The 21,453-nt window shown below is 35.8% G+C and overlaps 1 protein-coding gene across 2 annotated transcripts in view; it reads right to left on the bottom strand.

Annotated features, from left to right (window-relative positions):
- Positions 1-21,453, bottom strand: part of LOC136024749 (sprouty-related, EVH1 domain-containing protein 2-like) — a 38,443-nt gene that overhangs the window by 10,894 nt on the left and 6,096 nt on the right. For both annotated transcript variants that reach the window (XM_065700207.1, XM_065700198.1), the window contains exons 2-4: positions 11,825-12,031; positions 6,115-6,325; positions 4,324-4,492 (exon numbers count right to left, since the gene is read on the bottom strand). In XM_065700207.1, the coding sequence (XP_065556279.1) occupies positions 4,324-4,492; positions 6,115-6,325; positions 11,825-11,844 (400 nt within the window). In that variant the 5' untranslated portion in view covers positions 11,845-12,031. The remainder of the gene's footprint in view (positions 1-4,323; positions 4,493-6,114; positions 6,326-11,824; positions 12,032-21,453) is intronic.

Raw genomic sequence — 21,453 nt, 5'->3', positions numbered from 1 at the left:
GTGAATACCAGCCAGTCCATTTCTGGACTGAAAACAAAATACATTTGAAATGTTTTCACTTTTTTTAATTTCCTAAACAGAAAATTATCAAAAATTAAAAAAATATATCAGTATATGTCAATTAAACTGAAGATCCACGGTCACTTGTTTTTAATATTTCTCTTTTCGGTAAAGCACAAATTGTGTGCTGGCCTTTAGAAGGCATGGGGTTTATCAGCCCAACTCATGTTAATTTTTGCTCGTTTTGAGTTTGGCTCGGCTATTTATTGTAATCTCTGTTCGTTTTGAGTTTATATTTTTTTTTATTGATAGTGATTTGTGTGATTTTACGCTTGGAAGATTATTTGACTTTATTTGTGCTTATTCTTGGCTTAATGGAACTCTTTAGTTTTCTTTGAAAAACTTGTTTCGTGGAAAACGTTTTATAAATTAATCTTAGAAAAAACAAAGTAGTTTTAAAATGTTCAGGTATTTCTCTAGTTTGAATTAAAACATTAAATTACTGCTCAGGTAATCGTAATCAGGTCATCGTAAATATTTTTTGCATTTTACATAATAACTTTAGCGATTCTGAACTGAACTTAAAAAACTTTCAACATTCTTTTCATTTCAAGACATTGTACTTAAAAGAAAATAAATTGGGCAGTAATGTTTTTCTAACAATGATTTCTGCTAAACTTCAAACTTTTGGTTTCCTTTTTTATGGTTTTTGAAATATTGTAATCGCTTGTCAAAATATATGCAAATATTTTTCAATTACCAGTTTTGCTCTTTAAGCAATTTAACATAAACTTCTCCATATAATGAAAATCTTAAAGTTTTCCAACTAAATGACGTCATTAAAATGCCGATATATATAAAAATGACGTCAATTATATTAGTCGGGGTAATGTCTATATTAGTTGTGGGCAACGTCTATATTGGTCGGAGGGCATATAATTTTTTCTTCTTCTAAAAATAAGGCTTTTAACTAACTTTCTCAAACTTCTGACCCGTCTAGATCGTTTTTTACGCTGGAATATCCCAAGGATACCAATTTTCCCGAAAAAATATGGAGCCGCTTTCGAGAGAAAATTACATAAAAAAACTAGTTTTTTTAACTGAAAGTAAGGAGCGACATTAAAACTTAAAACGAACAGAAATTACTCCGTATATGAAATGGGTTGTCCCCTCCGCAATCCCTCGCTCTTTACGCTAAAGCTTTTAATTGTTTTAAAAAGCAGAATTGTGGCATTTTTGCGGAGAATTAATGCAGGTTTGATTTTGGCTCTCCACACATAAATTATTAAAATGAAATTTGCATATTAATTCCTTTTTTGGCTAAATGGCTTTCTCTTAGTTTTGATCAGACGATTTTGAGAAATAAGGGATGGGGAAGGAGGCCTAGTTGCCATGCAATTTTTCGGTTACATAAAAAGGCAACTATAAATTTTAATTTTTAACGAATTTTTTTATTAGTAAAAAATATAGGTAACTTAAGAATTAACTTACGTAACAAACTTTTATATTCTTTATTTTTTATTATGTATATGAGGGGGTTTGTACCCTCGTTAATACATCGTTCTTTACACTAAATCGTAAGTTTTGTCCCAATTCTTTAAGAATGACCCCTGAATCAGAAAGGCCGTAGAATAAATAGTTGAAATTACTAAAAATACTATAGCATAAAGAGCGAGGTATTTATCTCCTCCTAAAAACCTCGCTCTTTATGCTAAAGTTTTTTAGAACCCCTCATATGCGTAATAATCTCTGTTCGTTTTAAGTTTCAATGCTACTCTTTACTTTCAATTGAAAAAACTTTTCCATGTTTATTTTTTCATTGTTTTTTTTTTTATAGTAATTTTAGAAAATCCTGCGCCCTTTTCATTGAATTTCTGTTCCCCCATGACATATTTCTCCAAGGAAAGATCCTCCCACATAGCCCCCTCCCCTCAACCCCACCCCCAAAACCAAAAAAATCCCCTGAAAACGACTTGTACACTTCCCAATAACCCTTATTATATGTAAACACTTGTCGAAGTTTGTAACTTGCAGCCCCTCCCCCAGGGACTGTGGGGGAGTAAGTCATTCCCAAAGACATAGTTCTAATGGTTTTTGACTATGCGGAACAAAATGGCTATCTCAAAATTTTGATCTGTTGACTTCGGAGAAAAAATGAGCGTGGGAGGGGACCTAGGTGCCCTCCAATTTTTTTGGTCACTTAAAAAGGGCACTAGAACTTTTCATTTCCGTTAGAATGAGCCCTCTTGCGACATTCTAGGACCACTTGGTCGATACGATGACCCCTGGAAAAAAAACAAAAAAAAACAAACAAACAAACAAATAAACACGCACCCGTGATTTGTCTTCTGGCAAAAAATACGAAATTCCACATTTTTGTAGATAGGAGCTTGAAAATTTTGCTATAGGGTTTTTTGATACGCCGAATGCGATGGTGTGATTTTCGTTAAGATTCTGAGACCTTTAGGGGGCGTTTTCCCCTATTTTCTAAAATAAGGCAATTTTTTCAGGCTCGTAACTTTTGATAACAAAGACTAAATTTGATGAAACTTATATATTTAAAATCAGCATGAATCTGATTCTTTTGATGTATATTTTAGCATCAAAATTCCGTTTTTTAGAGTTTCATTTACTATTGAGCCGGGTCGCTCCTTACTACAGTTCGTTACCACGAACTGTTTGATAAATAACCACATGCCACATGCCACCAGGCATGTACGCAAGGTTTTACCCTGAGAATAGCATGCATTTAGGAGTGAGACACAATTTCATAAAATGGGATTTATATGGAAAATAGCTGATATTGTAGCCTATGAGCACGAAATTAAATTAAAATTGTTTTGTGAAACATACGAAAAAAATATATTTCATTTTTTACAATATTATATATATGTATAACATTGCATATATATTAGGGCCGTAAGACTTGGGTTAATCTCAAGAGGCAAGGTTTGTCAAAAGAGCCGAGTTGTCAGTCTTAAAATTATTAGGGTCATCTATCTTAAAATATCAAAAAAACCACACCACCAGTCAACTACACGAAGAACTCCTTTAGCCCAGACAGTTTAATAAAACATAACCTAATAATCTTCTGTTCAAGTTGCGACTTCAATAAGTGACGGTAGAGTAACTTATGTAGAAAATAAATATTTTAATAGTTTCTTCGTCATGAACAACAGAATATACCCATGCTTGATACTGCTGTGCAAGAATGTATTTGTCCACACGTATGGGCAAACACATTTTGTTGACGCATTGGCAATGACAGTGTGGACAACCAGAACTGGCAATCCTTTACCCTTTCGTCTCTTTCAGAATTAGGAGGATTAACAAATTCGTTAATGAGTGCTTGAAACTCTCAGGAAGTGGCATATAGCTACATTTTAGCGCCAATCTAATATGGCTAAATTTTGCACAATGATATATATGAACAAGTTCTAAACGAGTCAAAAAGAGTTAAACAGATGTACTTTTAAGCAAATATTTAAGCTTTTTGGCGTGAATTAAAACTAGAAACGATTATTCTCTGTCACTAATGTTAGCTGGTGCATAGAAATATTTCTATGGAGCCAACAGAGCCATGACAAAAAATGGAATAAGTAGAAAAATGAATTACGACAACGGGGAGCTTTGCCCCTCCCCTAGATTTTGAAAATACCCGTGTATTTTCACTGAACAAATTTGACGAATACCCACACATCGGCTCCCTCCTAGTTGTTGAAAAGCAGTTATTTGGGAGAGATGTGCCAACTAAAATATAGTTAAATGGCACTGGATATCCTGGCAGTATTCTATATAGATTTAATGCTAGGTAAGAACAGTCAAAAGTATTCCAGTTGATAAAAAAAAAAAAAAAAAAACTACAGTAGAGAGCTCGCATGATATAAAGAACCTACTAATACAGAGACAAATCTTTCAAGTCAAAACTAAAAAGGACTGACCATATCCGAAAACAGGAGAAAGTGAGGGAAGGGGATTCTCCACGACTGATCCTAAACGCCCCAAGCCAGGAAAAATTGATAGATGGCAGCCTAATATTAGTAACTAGTGCGACTTGGATCTCTCCACCGGTGTGCGCAAATGCAAAACCGAAACCCAAATATTCTGCTTTTTATTCAGCCTAACCTATTGATTCCTTAATGTCATTTCTTTTTCGTCAGTTAATTTGAACACTTCCAAGGTTTCAGCGCATCCAACATGCTATGCTGATGCATACAGTTCTAGCCTTCACTAACATATGCAACCCATCGAACCCGATAGTATAAGGGCATACTTTAATAAAGGTATATCTTATTTGTAATCTGTTCAAAAGCAATTTTATACCTTCAACAAGTTCATCGATAGCAATTCGTACTCCTTTATCAAACGCCCTTCCATCAGCTGCCGTAGTGAAAGCAAGACCAAATTTTTCATTCCCATTGCGCCAATGGTGAAATGTAGGCATTACTTTGTTATACTCGAAATCTTTCTTAATAGCACAACTGAGAATGACCTAGAAAAAAAAATCGAGCGCATTTAATCAACCAACTATCAAATTACTAACACCACCCTAGATCTGGATGGAATAAATACTCTTTCACATTGATTTTATTTCCCTTTCCATAGAGTTCTGTTCCAGATGATTTTAGCCTTTTTAGTGAGTATCTAGTCAGTATTTAGTGAGATAATAATATAAGTGCTACTAACGATGGCTTTTTAGCAGCTTGTATATCGTATTCAGAAGCACCAGCAGCATATGCGTATATTGGTTCGTCTTTAGGGAGGAGGGGGAGAAGAATAAGAGGATATTTCTATGGGGAAAGGGGGAAGAAAAATCAGTATTACTCAACATGTTGACTTTCCATTAGCTTTGTTTGTTTGTTCTCTTTGCCATTTTAGTCCTTCTGCAACGCATGTATCCCAGTGTTTATAATAATGCTCTCCAAATTTTGAATACTATCATTCTTTCAAGGTTTAACGCTTATCTACAAACACACTGGGGAAAACTTTCCACTGAGAAAAAACGACAATTTTTTCAACTTTGACCCACTACGCAAAGGAAAAATGTACTAGATACCACCCCCCCCCCCCCGCATTTTTAATGATCAGACATGGATACAAACATGTTTTTTGCGTCAAAATTCAATTTTTAAGTTCAATCTATTGTTTTGATTGTTGGTGTTATGTTTTGTGCAGGCCACCAATAATCATATGTGAAGATTCTATTCTTGTTTATCATGTATCATGAGAATTATAATCTCTACCCAAATCGACATTTAAAGTTAACAATTGATGGACGACTCTGGTCGTCCATCACGAAGCTGTAAGACTTCAAGCCTAAATTTAAGGACAAACTCGACTGGTTTCATTTTATTAGTATATTTTCTACATGGAAGAATAAATGAAATTTTTATACAAAAGAATCAAGTGCAATTGACTGAACGGTTATAACTTTTTTTTTAAATCGCACTCTATTTTTCACATAGTTCTAATATAGCACTTACCTTCCTACAAAAGTAAACCTGAAATAAAGTACTGAAAAACAAACTTACAATGCCACCATTGGTTGGTTGCAGAAGGAAGCGGCAGGAAGGGGGCGACAAAGACTCCACGTAGTGGACCAGCCCACATAAGACAGAGAGCCGGTGACGAACAACTTTTAATAGCATATTATAAAGCCAGGCGCGTGTTTCTGTGATTCTGTGCACTAAAACGTCAGGCGAACGTTTAACGCTAGACACCTGAGACTTTCCACAATAATCATGGAGCTATGAGCATTTTTGTAAACAAGTCTCCCAAAAAAATACAAAAAAAAACAAAACAGAAAACTTGACTTCAGATGATCTTACGAATCCATCAATGACCTTGATCAGATAACCTTTAAATTTTAGAACCATACAAGTTTCTGTAGATTATAAAACCCAAGATATACTTTATTGACAAGAACATTTTAGAAAAAAACGACTATGAATGACATCATGCGAGGGTTTGAGACCCGAGCTGCCTTCTGCATCATTCCAAACGTCCACAAGAAGACGACAAGACAACTTCAAAGCAGGTTTTATTAAGTATATACAAAAGTAGCTTTAGTAAAATCAAAACGGTTACTTTCTTAGTCTAGCATCATAAACTTACCGTTTGGTCAGAGATCCTTCTTCCGAGTATTCTATACTCAAGAGCTATAGGAGTGAATTCAGACTCCGAGCTTTTTGAATTCCTTGAAACCTTCGATTTATATCGTCGAACTGAGACTGTTGATAGACCACCTCGATCCAGTGGCACCCAGCCCCCAGAGCTATCATCCCTCGTCATTACTTGTGCACGGACACGAACAAGTGAGTTAACACTGAAAAGCAATACAAATGATTAGAAAATATATAAGGATTGCGCTGACAGCTAACAATACAAATGACAACAATGACAACACACTAAAAAACAATACAATTGATTAGAAAATATATAAGGATTGCACTGACAATATAGAAGGTTTCACAGAACAACAAATCTTGCATATTCAAATCACATTTTTAGTTTTAAACGTCATTAACTGGTAGCTCCCCCCCCCCCCCCCCAAAAAAAAAACAAATCCAAATACAGTCTTAGGAAAAATAGATGACAGAATCAATTCATTTTTTAACCAAATTATGTTCTTGGTTGTTGATTCTTGAAGAAGTAAAAGATTTTTGGTATCTGGCTACCGTTTAGACGCAAAATGGTAATTATGAAAAGGAAATAATATATGCAGGGCAGCGTTCTCCCAGCTAAATAATGTGTGGTGGTGCTCCAAGTACTCCCAAAAGCTCAAGCTACGACTATCGAATAGCAATGTTTATAAAAAAAAAAAACTCTTATATGGTTGTGAATCACGGAACGTGCCAAAAACTGTCGAAAAAGGACTGTTTGGATTTAAAAACAGTCTCTGAACCATACTTTTAGTACACTGGACTGAAAGAATACCGAGTATTCAGGTTAAAGCCCAGACTAAGCAGCCTTTAATCACTATTGAAATTCATATGAGACATTGGAGGTACTGGGGAGAACGAAAATGACAAGAACGAAAGAGGGCAGACTCCCATACAGTGTGTGATGCTAGAAACAACCTGGTCTGCAAAGAGGTAGGCAGCGTATAAATCAGTCTTTTCGTAAAAAAAAAAAGCATTAAGATGATCCAAATAAACAAGAATAAAGCATATCCATGTTGGAATTCTGATTTCGCCAAACACAACATATTTCCTTGCTTCCTATCTTACCTACATAGTACTAATCCCTTTCATTAATCTAATCCCTTAATCCCACACATATCTAGCAAACAAAACAAGAAACTTTGACTAAAGCTTTTCTATTTGTTACTTTAAATGCCTTTTCACACTTTATAAACATTCAGGACTAAAAACATCTAGCAATATGAATATATTTCAACTGTTAATCTAAGCAGGAAAACCAGAGCAAAATATCCCTCCTTCCCTCATGCTAAACTTATCTAAGGCTTTATCTACAACACTTCATTAAATATCATCATTATTAAGCAATTTACTTCCTAACAGAATCAAATCTATTACCTTAATAATTATTGCATTCATTTTTATTACCTTTCTTATGTAAAGAAAGGTTTCTCTAAGGTTCCCTAAATCATCAGATACTTTCCCTTTTCCGAAAATCATATTCATAATTATCAATGTCTAATCTATCAGACATATCCGGGTTGCAGCGATAGCTAGCAACTTAGTAAGAAATTATACATTAAAAACTCATTATCATATTATGAAAGGGACAGTAATATATTTGTCACTCCATTTAATATCTACTCTAGCAGTTCATTAGTAAATTGCTCTTTTCCCCTTCCAGATTATTTAATATTCGAGTGATAATTTCTAATTATTTTTTTTTTGGCTGATCATGGTCTGACACTATTATTAGCACTATTACCATTACTCTACAGCTCATCCTCAAAGTAGACAGAGCCAAGAAACTGACATGACGTTGTACTGCTGTGCTACCCTTGGGGAGTTTTACGCTGCAACAATTTACCCTTTTTTCTTTTAATAAAAACAATATATGTAGTTCTATTCCGCTTTGTAGGCCTATAATGAGAGAGAGGTTGAAATGGCCGAGACACCTTCTACAGGTGAAAGATGACATATTACCAAAGATCGTCCTTACGATATATGTGGTTCTATCCCTGTTTCTAGGGCTATGAGAGAAAGGTTGAGATGGCTGGGACACTTTCTGCAGATGAAAGATGACATATTGCTAAAGACCGTCCTTTTCAGTCATCCATCTAGGGCCAAATAAAAAGCAAATCGTCTCCCAATGGGTTAAGAGAAGGTCGTAAAAATGACTTAATGAAAACCGAAACTCGTCGGGAGGGTTTAAAGAGGCTTCCTATAGATTGGAAAAGAGGAGCGTGTGTAGCTATGTCGGCCCCAGTTGGCTTTGTGCTGCCTTCAGTTTTCAGTGGTGATAGTAGTATTCCTACCTGGGATCTTGTCTATTTGTTCCTTCAGCTATGTCTAAAACTTGTCGATCTGTCTAATTCTGTGACTTTACACAAATCCACTCCTATGGCCTGACTGATACCTTGGAATTTTTAGCCGTAAAATTTGCAACTAGACTGCTATTAATAACTCCTTTCAGAGCTAAACAAGGTCTAGGATCTTCTTTTTTTAATCAAACATCTTCCTCCCTGCCAATATGTGACATCCTTCCAATCTAAATAAAGAATATCTTTATCCAGAATTTGATTCCAATGATGATACTATGTGCAAGCATCTCCATAACAATCCAAACATGAAGAATACCTCCAGGTTTTTAACATTGGGGATTAGTTTTCAAAATTCTTCACATGTCTAGGCCATAAGGTTTAATTTGTCATGCAATCATCTTTCAACCTTGTTACACTCTATCTCCTTACAAAGCCTGGTCATATTAGACAATTTTTGGAAAGCATTAGAGCCTTTAGAAAGCAAAAGATGGTCTGCTACTTAAAACTCCTTAAATACATTTGAGTTTTAATGCATTCCTTTACCAATTCCACTCAATGAAAAACAAGAGAGGAAGCTCCTCAGAAAGTGAAGGTCCAAATAGACCCTATGATATCATCCAAAGCCTTAGCAAACTGAAGACATTCTACAGCCATTTAATGTGCCCAGTTCAGATTTCCAATTTTGATAGTAGTTTTACGCTATTGCCAAGTTAGATACATCTCTTCCCCTAAGAGATTTTGACTTCTTGACATTTCTAAGGTGTAATAAAGAAGGATAGCTGCACAGAAGAGGAGGGGAGAGGAGGAAGCAGTACTTCTGAAATTGGAAATTAAACAGTCAAGTACAATAAAAACATGCCTGGACACAAAGCAAGGGGAGTAGATTGTTTCCTTAAAGAAGGGTCTAACAATCTTGGCCCTCTGGAAAAATATTTTATTCATAATAAATTTTACTAATTGTGATGAAATCAAATGTACTTTTCTCATGATTTGATCTTACCCTTCCCCCCTTATAAAAACCCTCTGGTACCCCTCCCAAAGAGTCAGCTCCAAGTTAAAGGAATCAAACTACAATTTTTTCATAATAATCATATTTAACCTTCTTAATAAGCACATTTAGGCCTACAATAACACTATATCATGGTTGGGGTGGTGGCTGCAACCTAATAAATGAGGATTACAATATGGTCGAGACATCAGACAACTAGTTGGCCATATTCCAGTTTTGAGTCTCCCTTTAGTTTGATTCCTACTAGTTTTTCTTTTCCACGCATCTTTCACTGTTAACAGAGCTATAATTAATAGCTCCTTTGACAATTAATTCCATTTACAAAGCCTCAACAAGTAATTTTTAATCAAAATTATATAAAAAACAAGTTTTTTAATTGAAAGTAGGAGCGACATTAAAACTTAAAACGAACAGAAATTACTTTGTATATGAAAGGGGCTGCTCCCTCCTCAACGTCCCGCTCTTTACGCTAAAGTTTGACTCTTTCTCTCAACTCTACTTTTTAAAACAGTAAAAAACTTTAGCGTAAAGAGCGGGACGTTGAGGAGGGAGCAGCCCCTTTCATATGCAAAATAATTTCTGTTCGTTTTAAGTTTTAATGTCGCTCTTTACTTTCAGTTAAGAAACTTGTTTTTTTATTTAATTTCCGAACATTTTTGAATTAATGCATGTTTTGATTTTGGCTCTCTGCAGATGAATAATTAAACGAAATTCGCATATTTATTATTTTTGGCTAAATGGCTTTCTCATAGTTTTGACCGAATAATTTTGAGAAAAAAAAGGAGCAGGGGAGGAGGCTTAGCTGTCCTCTAATGTTTTGGTTACTTAAAAAGGCAACTAGAACTTTTAATTTTTAAGAATGTTTTTGTTAGTAAAAGATATACGTAACTTACTAATTAGCTTACGTAACGAACTTCTGTATTCACATGTTTTTATTACGTATATGAGGGGGTTCATCCCCTCGTCAATACCTCACTCTTTACACTAAAGCTAAAATTTTGTACCAATTCCTTAAGAATGACCCCTGAATCACAAAGGCCATAGAATAAATAGTTGAAATTACTAAAAATACTTTAGCGTAAAGAGCGATGTATTAGGAGGGGGTGAACCCCTCATATGCGTAATAATTCCTGTTTGTTTTAAGTTTTAATGCTGCTCCTTACTTTCAGGTGATCATTGTTTGTTTTTTTTTCATTGTTATTTTTTTTTTTTTAATAATGCTAGAAAATCCTGCACTCCATAAAATCCTGAAAATTTTCATGAAGGGAGTTTGCCCAACATATCCCCCTGAAAATGTCTGTACACTTCCCAATAACCATTACTATATGTAAACACTGGTCAAAGTTTATAACTTGTAGCCCCTCCCACGGGGACTGTGGGGAAATAAGTCATCCCCAAAGACATAGTTATTAGGTTTTTCGACTATGCTGAATAAAATGGCTATCTCAGAATTTTGATCCGTTGACTTTGGGAAAAAATGAGCGTGGGAGGGGGCCTAGATGCCCTCCAATTTTTTGGGTCACTTAAAAAGGGGGCCATATATATATATATATATATATATATATATATATATATATATATATATATATATATATATATATATATATATATATATATATAAAGGCACTAGTTCCAAGATGTTTTTCCTACTTTACCTTCCTAGAAAAATTACGTGAGTCCCTTAACTATAATGGTAAAAAAGCTTTATGTTTCAAGCGTCAAAACATATTATTCTAATGCAGATTTTTGGACTGAATTTGAATAGAGAACAGTAATTTGTCCATTACCTAAGTATATATGAAGTTTTTGTTCAAGTCGTTTTTCAAATTTTTATCTAGGAAAACTTCGTCTGCTAACTTTCTAGTTTCTTATCTTATCTAGTTTTGTCTGCTAACTTTAAAAACATAATTTTAATTTTTATTACATCATTAGCTTGACTTGTACAATGAGTTATGTAATCCTTTTTAAAATTTTCTGTAATTCAGCAAAAAAAAAGCACAAAAAAAAAGAATGAGACAGAATCTTTGAAATAAAAACCAAAACTGCATTAAGAATTTCCCTTAATCATTAGAAATAATGGTCTGTAAAGGTTTCAAAATGCTTTAATGCCCTTCCCCCTATCAATGGAAGCATGACAAATATTTTTTGTGTTTTTTTAATGATATGTACAAGTCTTGCTTCATGCTGTATGCATAAATAAAACAAGTTTTAGCCATTCCTTTTGAGATATATGTTTATTAGCAATTTTTTTTTACTGAATGTCTGTAATTATTTGCCAATGCTAAATAAAAGGAGATGATTATGTAACTATAAACGAAAATAATAATTGAAAAAACAGAAAGGCAAAAACTTACTCTTCGCCTTCCTGGTGCATTCTCTTTGCACCAGCAGATGGCTTTAAGCCAAAAAATGCACCACAAATATACACTTCTGGATGCACTTTGAAATGATTGATGATGCTGTAATATTTCCATTCTCAGGAGATTCTTTCAACCAAAAATCACAATTCATAGCACTCAGTCACAAACAATTAATTTTCCAAACGATGCTACATCATTATCCTGGAATAGAAAACACAAGTTAGTACCACCAATAAAAACCTTAAGAAAATCAAAAAAATAAAAAATAAATATGATCATAAAAAAATCGTCTACAACTTTGTATGTATCTACTCAATAAAAACTAGCACACAATGGCAGCTATGAGGAATCCCACCACATTTTAGCTGTGGGTACAGTTCCTTACATTCAAATCTCAAGAAAATTTTCAGGTCAATCTTGGAGAGGGTGAATTTCCACATTTCCACTGTGTACAGGTATAGGAGGGGGAGGTAGGTTTCCAAAATAATTTTCCAGAGAGAGAAGTTCAGTCAGAGTGAGAAATTTCAATCAAAGCAATAAAGGCATCTTACCAAACTTGTTTAGGGACACATTCTTATTATTCCTCTTAATTTCACATGTCCCAAAATTTGTCTATTTGACAGGCTAAGTAACCCAGGACCATCCAAAATAAATATAAAAGTCTTTCTATCCACAATGTGCCTAGCCTACTGTTTTTGATGACAATAAATATCAACTAAGACACCATGGCTTAGCAAATTGTTGACACAGTTATGAGCATCTCTAAGATTTGCTGCAGAAAATATCCAGTTCTGAAGTCATGTAGGCAATCTAATTTATCATCAATTGCATTTTTCATGATTGCAGGATTCCCAGCTCCCTCAAGGGTTTGTCAACTTCTGGAATGATGCCAATGGATTTAGAAATGGATTGGTAGGAATAATTAATAACAATGTTTCTACTCCCACCTTTGTGAGTTGGTGTAACATTTGTGTATTGCCAGTCTCGAGGAGCTTGTTTGGTATCAAGAGATTTCTGGAAATTTTGTCAGGGGAGGGGCAAGCTTTGCATGGCCATTTTTCAAGGTTAAAGGGTGAACCCTATTGGTCTCTACTGAACGTTGACCCATACTAGTATGAAATACAGGTTGAAATAAGAGTGGTGAAAATACAGGGAAAATAAATAATTGTGGCTACATATTTGCACATCAGGGGGGGGGGGGGGGTTTGAAGGTGGAGGTAAAGTATAGTGGAAACACCTTAAAAATGTATTAATTAAAAATTTTCTGTATATTTTGAAGTAGACTACGAATTGTTGTCTTAACATGTTTCTTTTCAATAACCAAAATTTTAGGCTTATACCAAATCATTGAATAATAGAACTAGCCTAATTCACTTTCTTCCTAACTAAATTATATAAAAAAGAAAAAGATTTCCCAAAATATACAAATCATAGACATATAAAAGCTATGTCCAAATTTGAAGGCAAGCATTGTGAAGTAGAATAGGCCTGATTCATTAGTGGTTTTAAGCCTCATAATCTGGGGGGAGGGGGCAAGGTATCTTAACAATAGTGTCAAAGTATAAAATAAAAGAAACTGGAGAAAGGCAGCATCCCCCCCCCCTGCAGAGGCATGATTGTGATGATCAAAATTATGTAAAATTGAAACCCACACATCCTGTTATCAAAGATGTATGGGAAGAATTGTATATATCAGAGAAAAGCTAAAAATCTAAGCTATACATCAATACGGTTATTACTAAAAATTGTTTAAGATAAAACACTTAAAGTTATTAGCTTATCAACTTACCTACAAGGACCTCTTTTTGGAAATACCAATTATTTTATTTTGATGCATACATCCTTTTAATGTTTCCGTTTTATTCACAAACTAACAGAAAGCTGACTTTTCTGATTCTAAAAACATAACTTCTATTACTTGATATTTATTCTATATATCACAAACACTAAATTTATTCTTTTCTTTTAAATTTGTTGTCAAAACAGACCAAATTTGTGATTTATGCTGACAAATTATTGGTGTAAATTTGACCAAAAAGGTGGGGTTCTTGTTTACTGCCTTCACATTGCATCATGCTGTAGTAAAATAGGGGTGGTCCAAAGACCCATTGCTATTTTTCTGGGATGCCAAAGAAAAGCAGTGTTTCACAAAAAGAGATCTTTTACTGTAGGATGTAGGGACAACTTCTGTTTAGGCTAAGTTTAAGGTGGATCTCCGAGATTTGAAGCAAATTCTATTTCCTATAGCATTGAAATACGCAACGAGATTTTCTCCTTTCTCATTGGCTTAATTGCTCTCTTGAGGGTTGTACCAGAATATTTAAATACTGTTGAATATTACGACCGGATTTAAAGGGAATTTAAATTTTTTTCACATGTCTAATTGGTAACAGCTGACCATTGAAATTTGGTTGGTAACAAGTCAGATAACAGTTTAGCATTTGAATTTTCACAATGGGCAGAGAAAAAGTAAGAACAAATAAAGGATTAAATAAAGAACAATTAAATAAAGAACATTGGTAAGTTCTATCCCAACGTTATTGTAGATTATATCACTTTTATTCATGTACAAGTTACATTTTCAAACAGTTCGTGGTAACGAACTGTAGTAAGGAGCGAAGGGGCTCAATAGTAACCAAAACTCTAAAAAACGAAGTTTTGATACAAATAGTTACATCAAAAGAATTGCATTTTAATGCTGATTTTAAATATATAAGTTTCATCAAGTTTAGTCTTACCGGTTAAAAGTTACGAGCCTGAGAAAATGTGCCTTATTTTAGAAAATATGCGGAAATACCCTCTAAAAGTCACATAATCTCAACAAAATCACACCATCAGAGTCAGCGTATCCGAGAACCCTACTGTAGAAGTTTCAAGCCCCTATCATAAAAAAGGTGGAATTTTGTATTTTTGCCAGAAGACAGATAACGGGTGCGTATTTTTTGTTTTTTCTTTGTTGTTTTTTTCCTCAGGGGTGATTGTATCGACCTAGTTGTCCTAGAATGTCGCAAGAGGGTTCATTCCAACGTAAATTAAAAGTTCTAATGTCCTTTTTAAGTGACGGAAAAACTGGAGGGCACCGAGGCCCCCTCCAACGCACATTTTTTTCCAAGGTCACCGGATCAAAATTTTGAGATAACATTCTGTTTAACTCAGTCAAAAACCTAATAAATATGTCTTTGGGGATGACTAAATCCACCTCAGTTCCCGGGGGAGGGGCGGCAACTTATAAACTTAGACCATTGTTTACACATAGTAGTTGTTCATTATGAAGTGTACGGACGTTTTCAGGGGGACTTTTTTGTGTTGGGGTTAGGGTGGTTTGGGGGGGGGGCAGGTTACGTGGGAGGATCTTTCCATGGAGGAATTTTTCATGAGGGAAGAGAATTTCCATGAAGGGGTCGCAGGATTTTCTAGCATCATTTATAAAAAGACAATGAGAAAGTATTTTTTTTCAACTGGAAGTAATGATCAACATTAAAACTTAAAATATTACTTAAATAAGGGGGTTTGTCTCTTCCTCAATACCTTGCTCTTTACGCTAAAGTATTTTTAGTAACTTCAATTAGTTATTCTACGGCCTTTGTGATTCAAGGGTCATTCTGAAAGATTTGGGACAAAATTCAAGCTTTAGCGTAAAGAACGAGGTATTGACGAGGGGGCAAACTCCCTCATATACGTAATAAAAATACACACATATATAAGTTCGTTACATAAGCTAATTCGTAAGGTACGTATGTTTATTACTAACAAAAACGTTTGTAAAAAAAATCTAGTTGTATTTTTAAGTAGCCAAACATTTGGAGGTAACTAGGCCTCCTTTCCCACCCCCCTTTTTTTTAGCGAAATCGTCCGATCAAAACTATGAGAAAGCCATTTAGCTTGTAATTAACATAAAATTGCTTCTCCAAACTAAACATCCTTATGATATATGGGTGGATTATAGCAAAATATATCGTGCAAAGAGTACATTCCGGCAGAATATGCTTCAATCTTTTGAGGATGCCAACTCCACGTGCAACTTTGGTGGAGATAATGTCGCTATGATGCTTCCACGATAGATTTGAATCAATATGGAAGCCGAGGTACCGCAGTGATTTAACTTGTAAAATAGACTTTTCACCTAATAGAACTTTACTACTTACATCAACAGAATCACCCACTCTACAGAATGTCAGTAAGAATTTTTCTTTACCTTCACACACAGCAAACTTATACTTGTAAACATCTCTAATCTTTTGAGAGTAATCTGAGCTTTTACTATTAAATCATCTGCGGATTTTGCAATTACTGTTAGCAATATATGTATCCTTTAGATAAACGCGCATCTTGTTCACATAAACTGAATAAAGTAAAGGGCCCAGCACAGACATTTTGCTATTTATAATGTTAGATATTGTCGTATGAGTGTCTACACCTGGTAACGACTTTACCCCATGAAATACAAGGCTATCAAGCATGGACTCCTGACCATAATTATCAAAATTTTTTTCTATTCGACCGATTCTCTCCTCCAAATTTTCAATTTGAAATCTCAGACTAACAAGAGCCTGCTCAATTTTGCAAACTTTCGATTAAACTCGAGCGTGATTGAATCATAAACCTGGCTGATTATCAGTTCAGTACCTTCTTTGTTCAATGAATTTGGGTCATTGGGTCATTGGACGGTTAATTCGAAAAAATGAGGTATTTTTAAGTTACGAAGGAGTGATCAAATCTTAATGAAATCTCATATTTAGAAGGATCTTGCAACTCAGATCTTTTATTTTAGATCTGGCTGAATCCAGTTTCATTGGGAGGAGTTGTGGGGGGGACCGGAAATCTTGGAAAACGCTTAGAGTGGAAAGGTCACGATGAAATTTGGTGGGAAGAATAAGCACACATCCAAGATACGTGACTGACATAACTGGACCGGATCCGCACTCTTTGGGAGAGTTGGGGGGAGGGTAATTCTGAAAAATTAGAAAAATGAGGTATTTGTAATTTATGAACTGGTGATCAGATCTTAATGAAACTTGATATTTAGAAGGATCTTGTGCTTCAGCACTCTTATTACGAATCCCGACCAGATCCGGTGACAGTAGGCGGAGTTGGAGGGGGAAACCGAAAATCTTGGAAAATGATTAGAGTGAAGAGATCTGGATGAAACTTGGTGGGTAGAATAAGCAAATATCGTAGATACGTGATTGACGTAACCGGACTGGATTCGATCTCTTTGGGGGAGTTAGGGGGGTCTAGTGCTTTGGCGAGTTCGGTGCTTCTGGACGTGCTACGACAATAAAGATTGGCAGGCACGTCAGGGACCTGCACAAACTGACTTGATAAAGTTGTTTCCCCGATTTGACCATTTGGGGGGCTGAAGGGAGAGGAAAAATTAAAAAAATGAGGTATGTTTAACTTACCAGTGGGTGATCAGATCTTAATGAAATTTGATATTTAGAAGGACCTGGTGTCTTAGAGCTCTTATTTTAAATCCCGACCGGCATTAATTATCTGATTTTCCTTTTCAATCAATCCATTGATTCTTAGAATTTTGCTAGAGCTCATACCATATGAGCTCTTGGCTCTTCCGACCTCGTCATTAGTGCCATATGAGCTCTTAAATCTTGTTTTTTTCAGGAAGAAAAACTTGCCCGAACAAGAAAGTTTACCAGAACAAGAAAAATCTCCTGTGTCTCCAAATTGTTCCAGGCTTTCCGAAACTCCGAATCCGGCTTTAACTATTATAGATGATTCTACGGTTAGTAAAAATGCGGCATCTGGTAGCTCTTGCGATTTGGTTCGACAGGAGAACACTTTGGAATCGATTTGTCTGGAATTCCTGATGCAAATTGTATAGTCAACTTGCGTCATCTGCTTAGTGAGTTTATAGAAGCAATAAAACATCAGTTCAATGGCAAGGACGGGGAATCAAAGCTTCGCGTTAAAGAAATTAAAAACACTGGACTCCAAACAAAGCTCTTCATTATCTGCCAAGACTGTGGCTGGAAAAAGCGAGTAGAAAGTGAGCCGGAAGCCCCCCTCACTACTGTAAAAGGATACCTAACAAATTTCAGTGAACAGATATTAGGTAACAAAAAAGAGAAGATCAGCAATTTACGAGGCAACGTGAACGTGAAAGCTGTATGGGGTATCATGGGGACCGGAGGAGGCTACGCATCTTTGAACGAATTATTAAGTGTATTTGGAATAAAAAATATGAATCCAAAACGTTTATGAATTTAGAACGCTTAGTTGGTAACGCATGGATGGATTCACTATCAGATGTCTTAGAAGAAAATGGTCGTGAATCCCTGAAATTAGCCATTCATAAGGACAGGTTTATCAACGATTTTTTCTGGACTAAGGTCATCTGTGATGGTGGCTGGAATAAACGCAGCAAAGGACACGATTATACTGCAAAAGGTTGTGTTGGGGTAATCATTGATGCCTTTACGAAAAAATTATTATACGTAGGAATAAGAAATAAATATTGTTACCTCTGCTTCAGCTCAAAGAAGGCAAACCAGAAAGTGAAAGATCATGTTTGCTTTATGCACTACAATGGTCCCTCAAAGAGCATGGAAACCGACATTCTTGTTGAAGGTTTTCGCCAAAGTGAAGCCATGCATAACCTTCAGTATTTACAATACATCGGAGACGGCGATTCTAGTGTTTTTTTACAAGCTAAGACAAAGTGTTTCATACAGATCATATATCCAAAAATAAGAATGTGCCAATCACGTGACCAAGAACTATACGAAATACCTCCATAATGTTGTGAAGACAAAAAAAGGGATGCACAGCAAATTTCTTTCAAATGACAATATTCTAAAGCTAACCAAAAATCTACGAGGTGCAATAAAAAAGAACTCGGCTGATGGTGGGTCTGCCGAAAGTCTAAGACAACTCTTACGAAGAGGCCCAGAGCATGTGTTTGGTAATCATAAACAGTGTGATTCTGGCTGTGCCAAAAAGAATGGGGTCTTAGAAACTGTGGAGAACCACAATAATAACCTTCCGAAAACTATTTTGGAGGATGTAAAAGCTGGCGTGGAAAATATTTGTAAAAAAGCGGACTTATTAAGAAACGATGCAACGACCAATCTTGCCGAAAATATATGTCTGTTGCAGTGAAATTCGTCGCCGGAAAACAAATAAGCCGCTCGAAACGTTGGTCATACCATGCTAGGATAAGTGGAGCAAGCCTATCCTACTCCTTGGGCCCGAAATGGCAATCTTCTACATGGAAAAAAACATTTGGCTACAGTCCTTGCAAAATAACAAAAGAATACACGGTGAAAACTTCTAATCTTCGGAAACGGACAAAAACAAATCAGAAAAGATATTACGAAACCATGGGTGGGAGATATCTGGCCAAAAAGAAAGAGAATCAGAGTTTGCCTAAAGGCAATCAAAATTACGGACCAAATTGCAACAAGCCTGATATGAATCCAGAGGATTTTGAAATCGCAAAGGCTGATTACGTTGCAAAAAATATGAATCTGGATGGAGCCAAACTGCAGGAGATCTACGTAAACACAAAGGGGCAAAATGATAACTGGATATTTGAAAGGAGCAAAAGGATTACTGCCACTTATTTTCATAGAATAGCTTCTCGCAAAAAAAAATACTCCAACCGCACCCATAGTCAAGAATATCCGAATTAATTCTAATTTCAAATGTATTCCAATGCTTAGGGGAATTCAACTGGAGGCTATTGCACTGACGGCGTACGAGCAGAGAGAGGGAGTATCATTAATAAAAGGAGATCAAATGGGACTACTCATTCATCCAAATATCCAGTTTCTTGGAGCTTCTCTTGATGGTCGCTTAGAAAACGGCACACCAGTTGAAGTGAAGACTGTCCATAATACTCCCAGAGGAATGACCATAAGGGAAGTGGCATCCCAAAAAGGATTGGTAAAGAACTTTTTCCTACGGTCACACAATTCAAAATTGGAGTTAAAGAAAAATCATAAATACTATGCTCAAATTCAAGGTCAGCTAGAAATCACCAATCAAGAAGAATGTCACTTGGTGGTATATCACCATGAGCATGATGTGGAAATTTTAACTATTCCGAGATCAAAAGAGTATGTTTTGTCCATATTACCAAAGCTTCAGGAGTTTTGGAGCGATTGTTTACTTCCGGAGATATTAGACTCGCGATTGATTAGGAACATGCCACTTAGAGAGCCTGCCTTAGTCCGGGCTGCAGAAAATCGCAGAATGAAACGGACTTTGGAGCCAGAAGACAGTGGATGTGAGAAAATTACTTGGTCCGACACTGAAAGTGAATATTGAAAGTGAATTTTCCATTGACATGTGAAGAGCATTGACATGCGAATAGTATAGAGATTGTTTAGGGGTCATAATGTATTAGTAGCAGTATTGTTAACCTTAACCTATTAGGGTTGTTTGAATAGTAGACTATTATAGGTTAACTATTAGTGTTGGTGAAATGCATATAAATATTAGTAAGTAAATTCTATTTGAGAAATTTCAGCATTCTGTCGAGGTCCAAACCATGTTGATAAATAAACTCTAATTACGTTGAGATTTAGTTGCTACTTTAGGCACTTCCAGGTAAGATAGGACAGCTAAATTTGGCAGGCGTATCAGGGAGCGGACCAGATTAAATTGGAAATAGTCATTTTCCCGATCTGACCATCTGGAGGGGGTGGGGGCCGGTTAATTCGAAAAAATAATATTTTTTCGGGGGCCGGTAATATTTCAGAAAAATTTCGGTTAGTAGAAAAATGAAATATTTTTAACTTACGAACGGGTGACGGGATCTTAACGAAATTTGATATTTGGAAAGATGTTGCGTCTCAGAGCTCTTATTTCAAATCCCAACTGGATCCGGTGACATTGGGGGAATTGAGGGGGGAACCTAAAATCTTGGAAAACGCTTAGAGTCGAGGGATCAGGATGAAACCTGATGGGAAAAGTAAGCACAAGTCCTAGATACGCGATTGACATAACTAGAACGGATCCGCTCTCTTTGGGTGAGTTGAAGGGGGAGGGGTTGATTCTGAAAAAATAGAAAAAATGAGGTATTTTTAACTTAGGAAAGAGTCATCAGACCCCAATGAAATTTGATGTTTGGAAGGATATCGTGTCTCATAGCTCTTATTTTAAATTCCAACCGGAGCCGGTGACATTGGGGGAGAGATGGGAGGGGGAACCTAAAATCATGGAAAACGCTTAGAGTGGAGGGATCGGGATGAAACCTGGTGGTAAAAATAATCGTAAGTCCTAGATATGAGATTGACATAACTGGAACGGATCTGCTCTCTTCGGGGGAGTTGGGAGGAGGATGGTTAATTCTGAAAAATTAAAAAAATAAGGTATTTTCGAGTGACGAAGGAGAGATTGGATCTTATAGAAATTTGATATTTGGAAGGATATCACGTCTCAGAGCTCTTAGTTTAAATCCCGACCGGATCTGGTGAAGAGGAAGTTGGGGGGGGGACCTAAAATCTTGGAAAATGCTTAGAGTACAGGGGTCGGGATGAAACTTGGTGGTAAAACTAAGTACAAGTCCTAGAAACGGGATTGACATAACTGGAACAGATCTGTTCTCTTTGGGGGAGTTCGGGAGGGAGGGTTAATTCTAAAAAATAGAAAAAATTAGGTAT

The sequence above is a fragment of the Artemia franciscana genome, chromosome 1 (genome assembly GCF_032884065.1).
Source record: "Artemia franciscana chromosome 1, ASM3288406v1, whole genome shotgun sequence".
In the NCBI taxonomy this organism is placed as follows: Eukaryota; Metazoa; Arthropoda; class Branchiopoda; order Anostraca; family Artemiidae; genus Artemia; species Artemia franciscana.
This window is presented reverse-complemented; position numbering and strand designations above follow the sequence as displayed.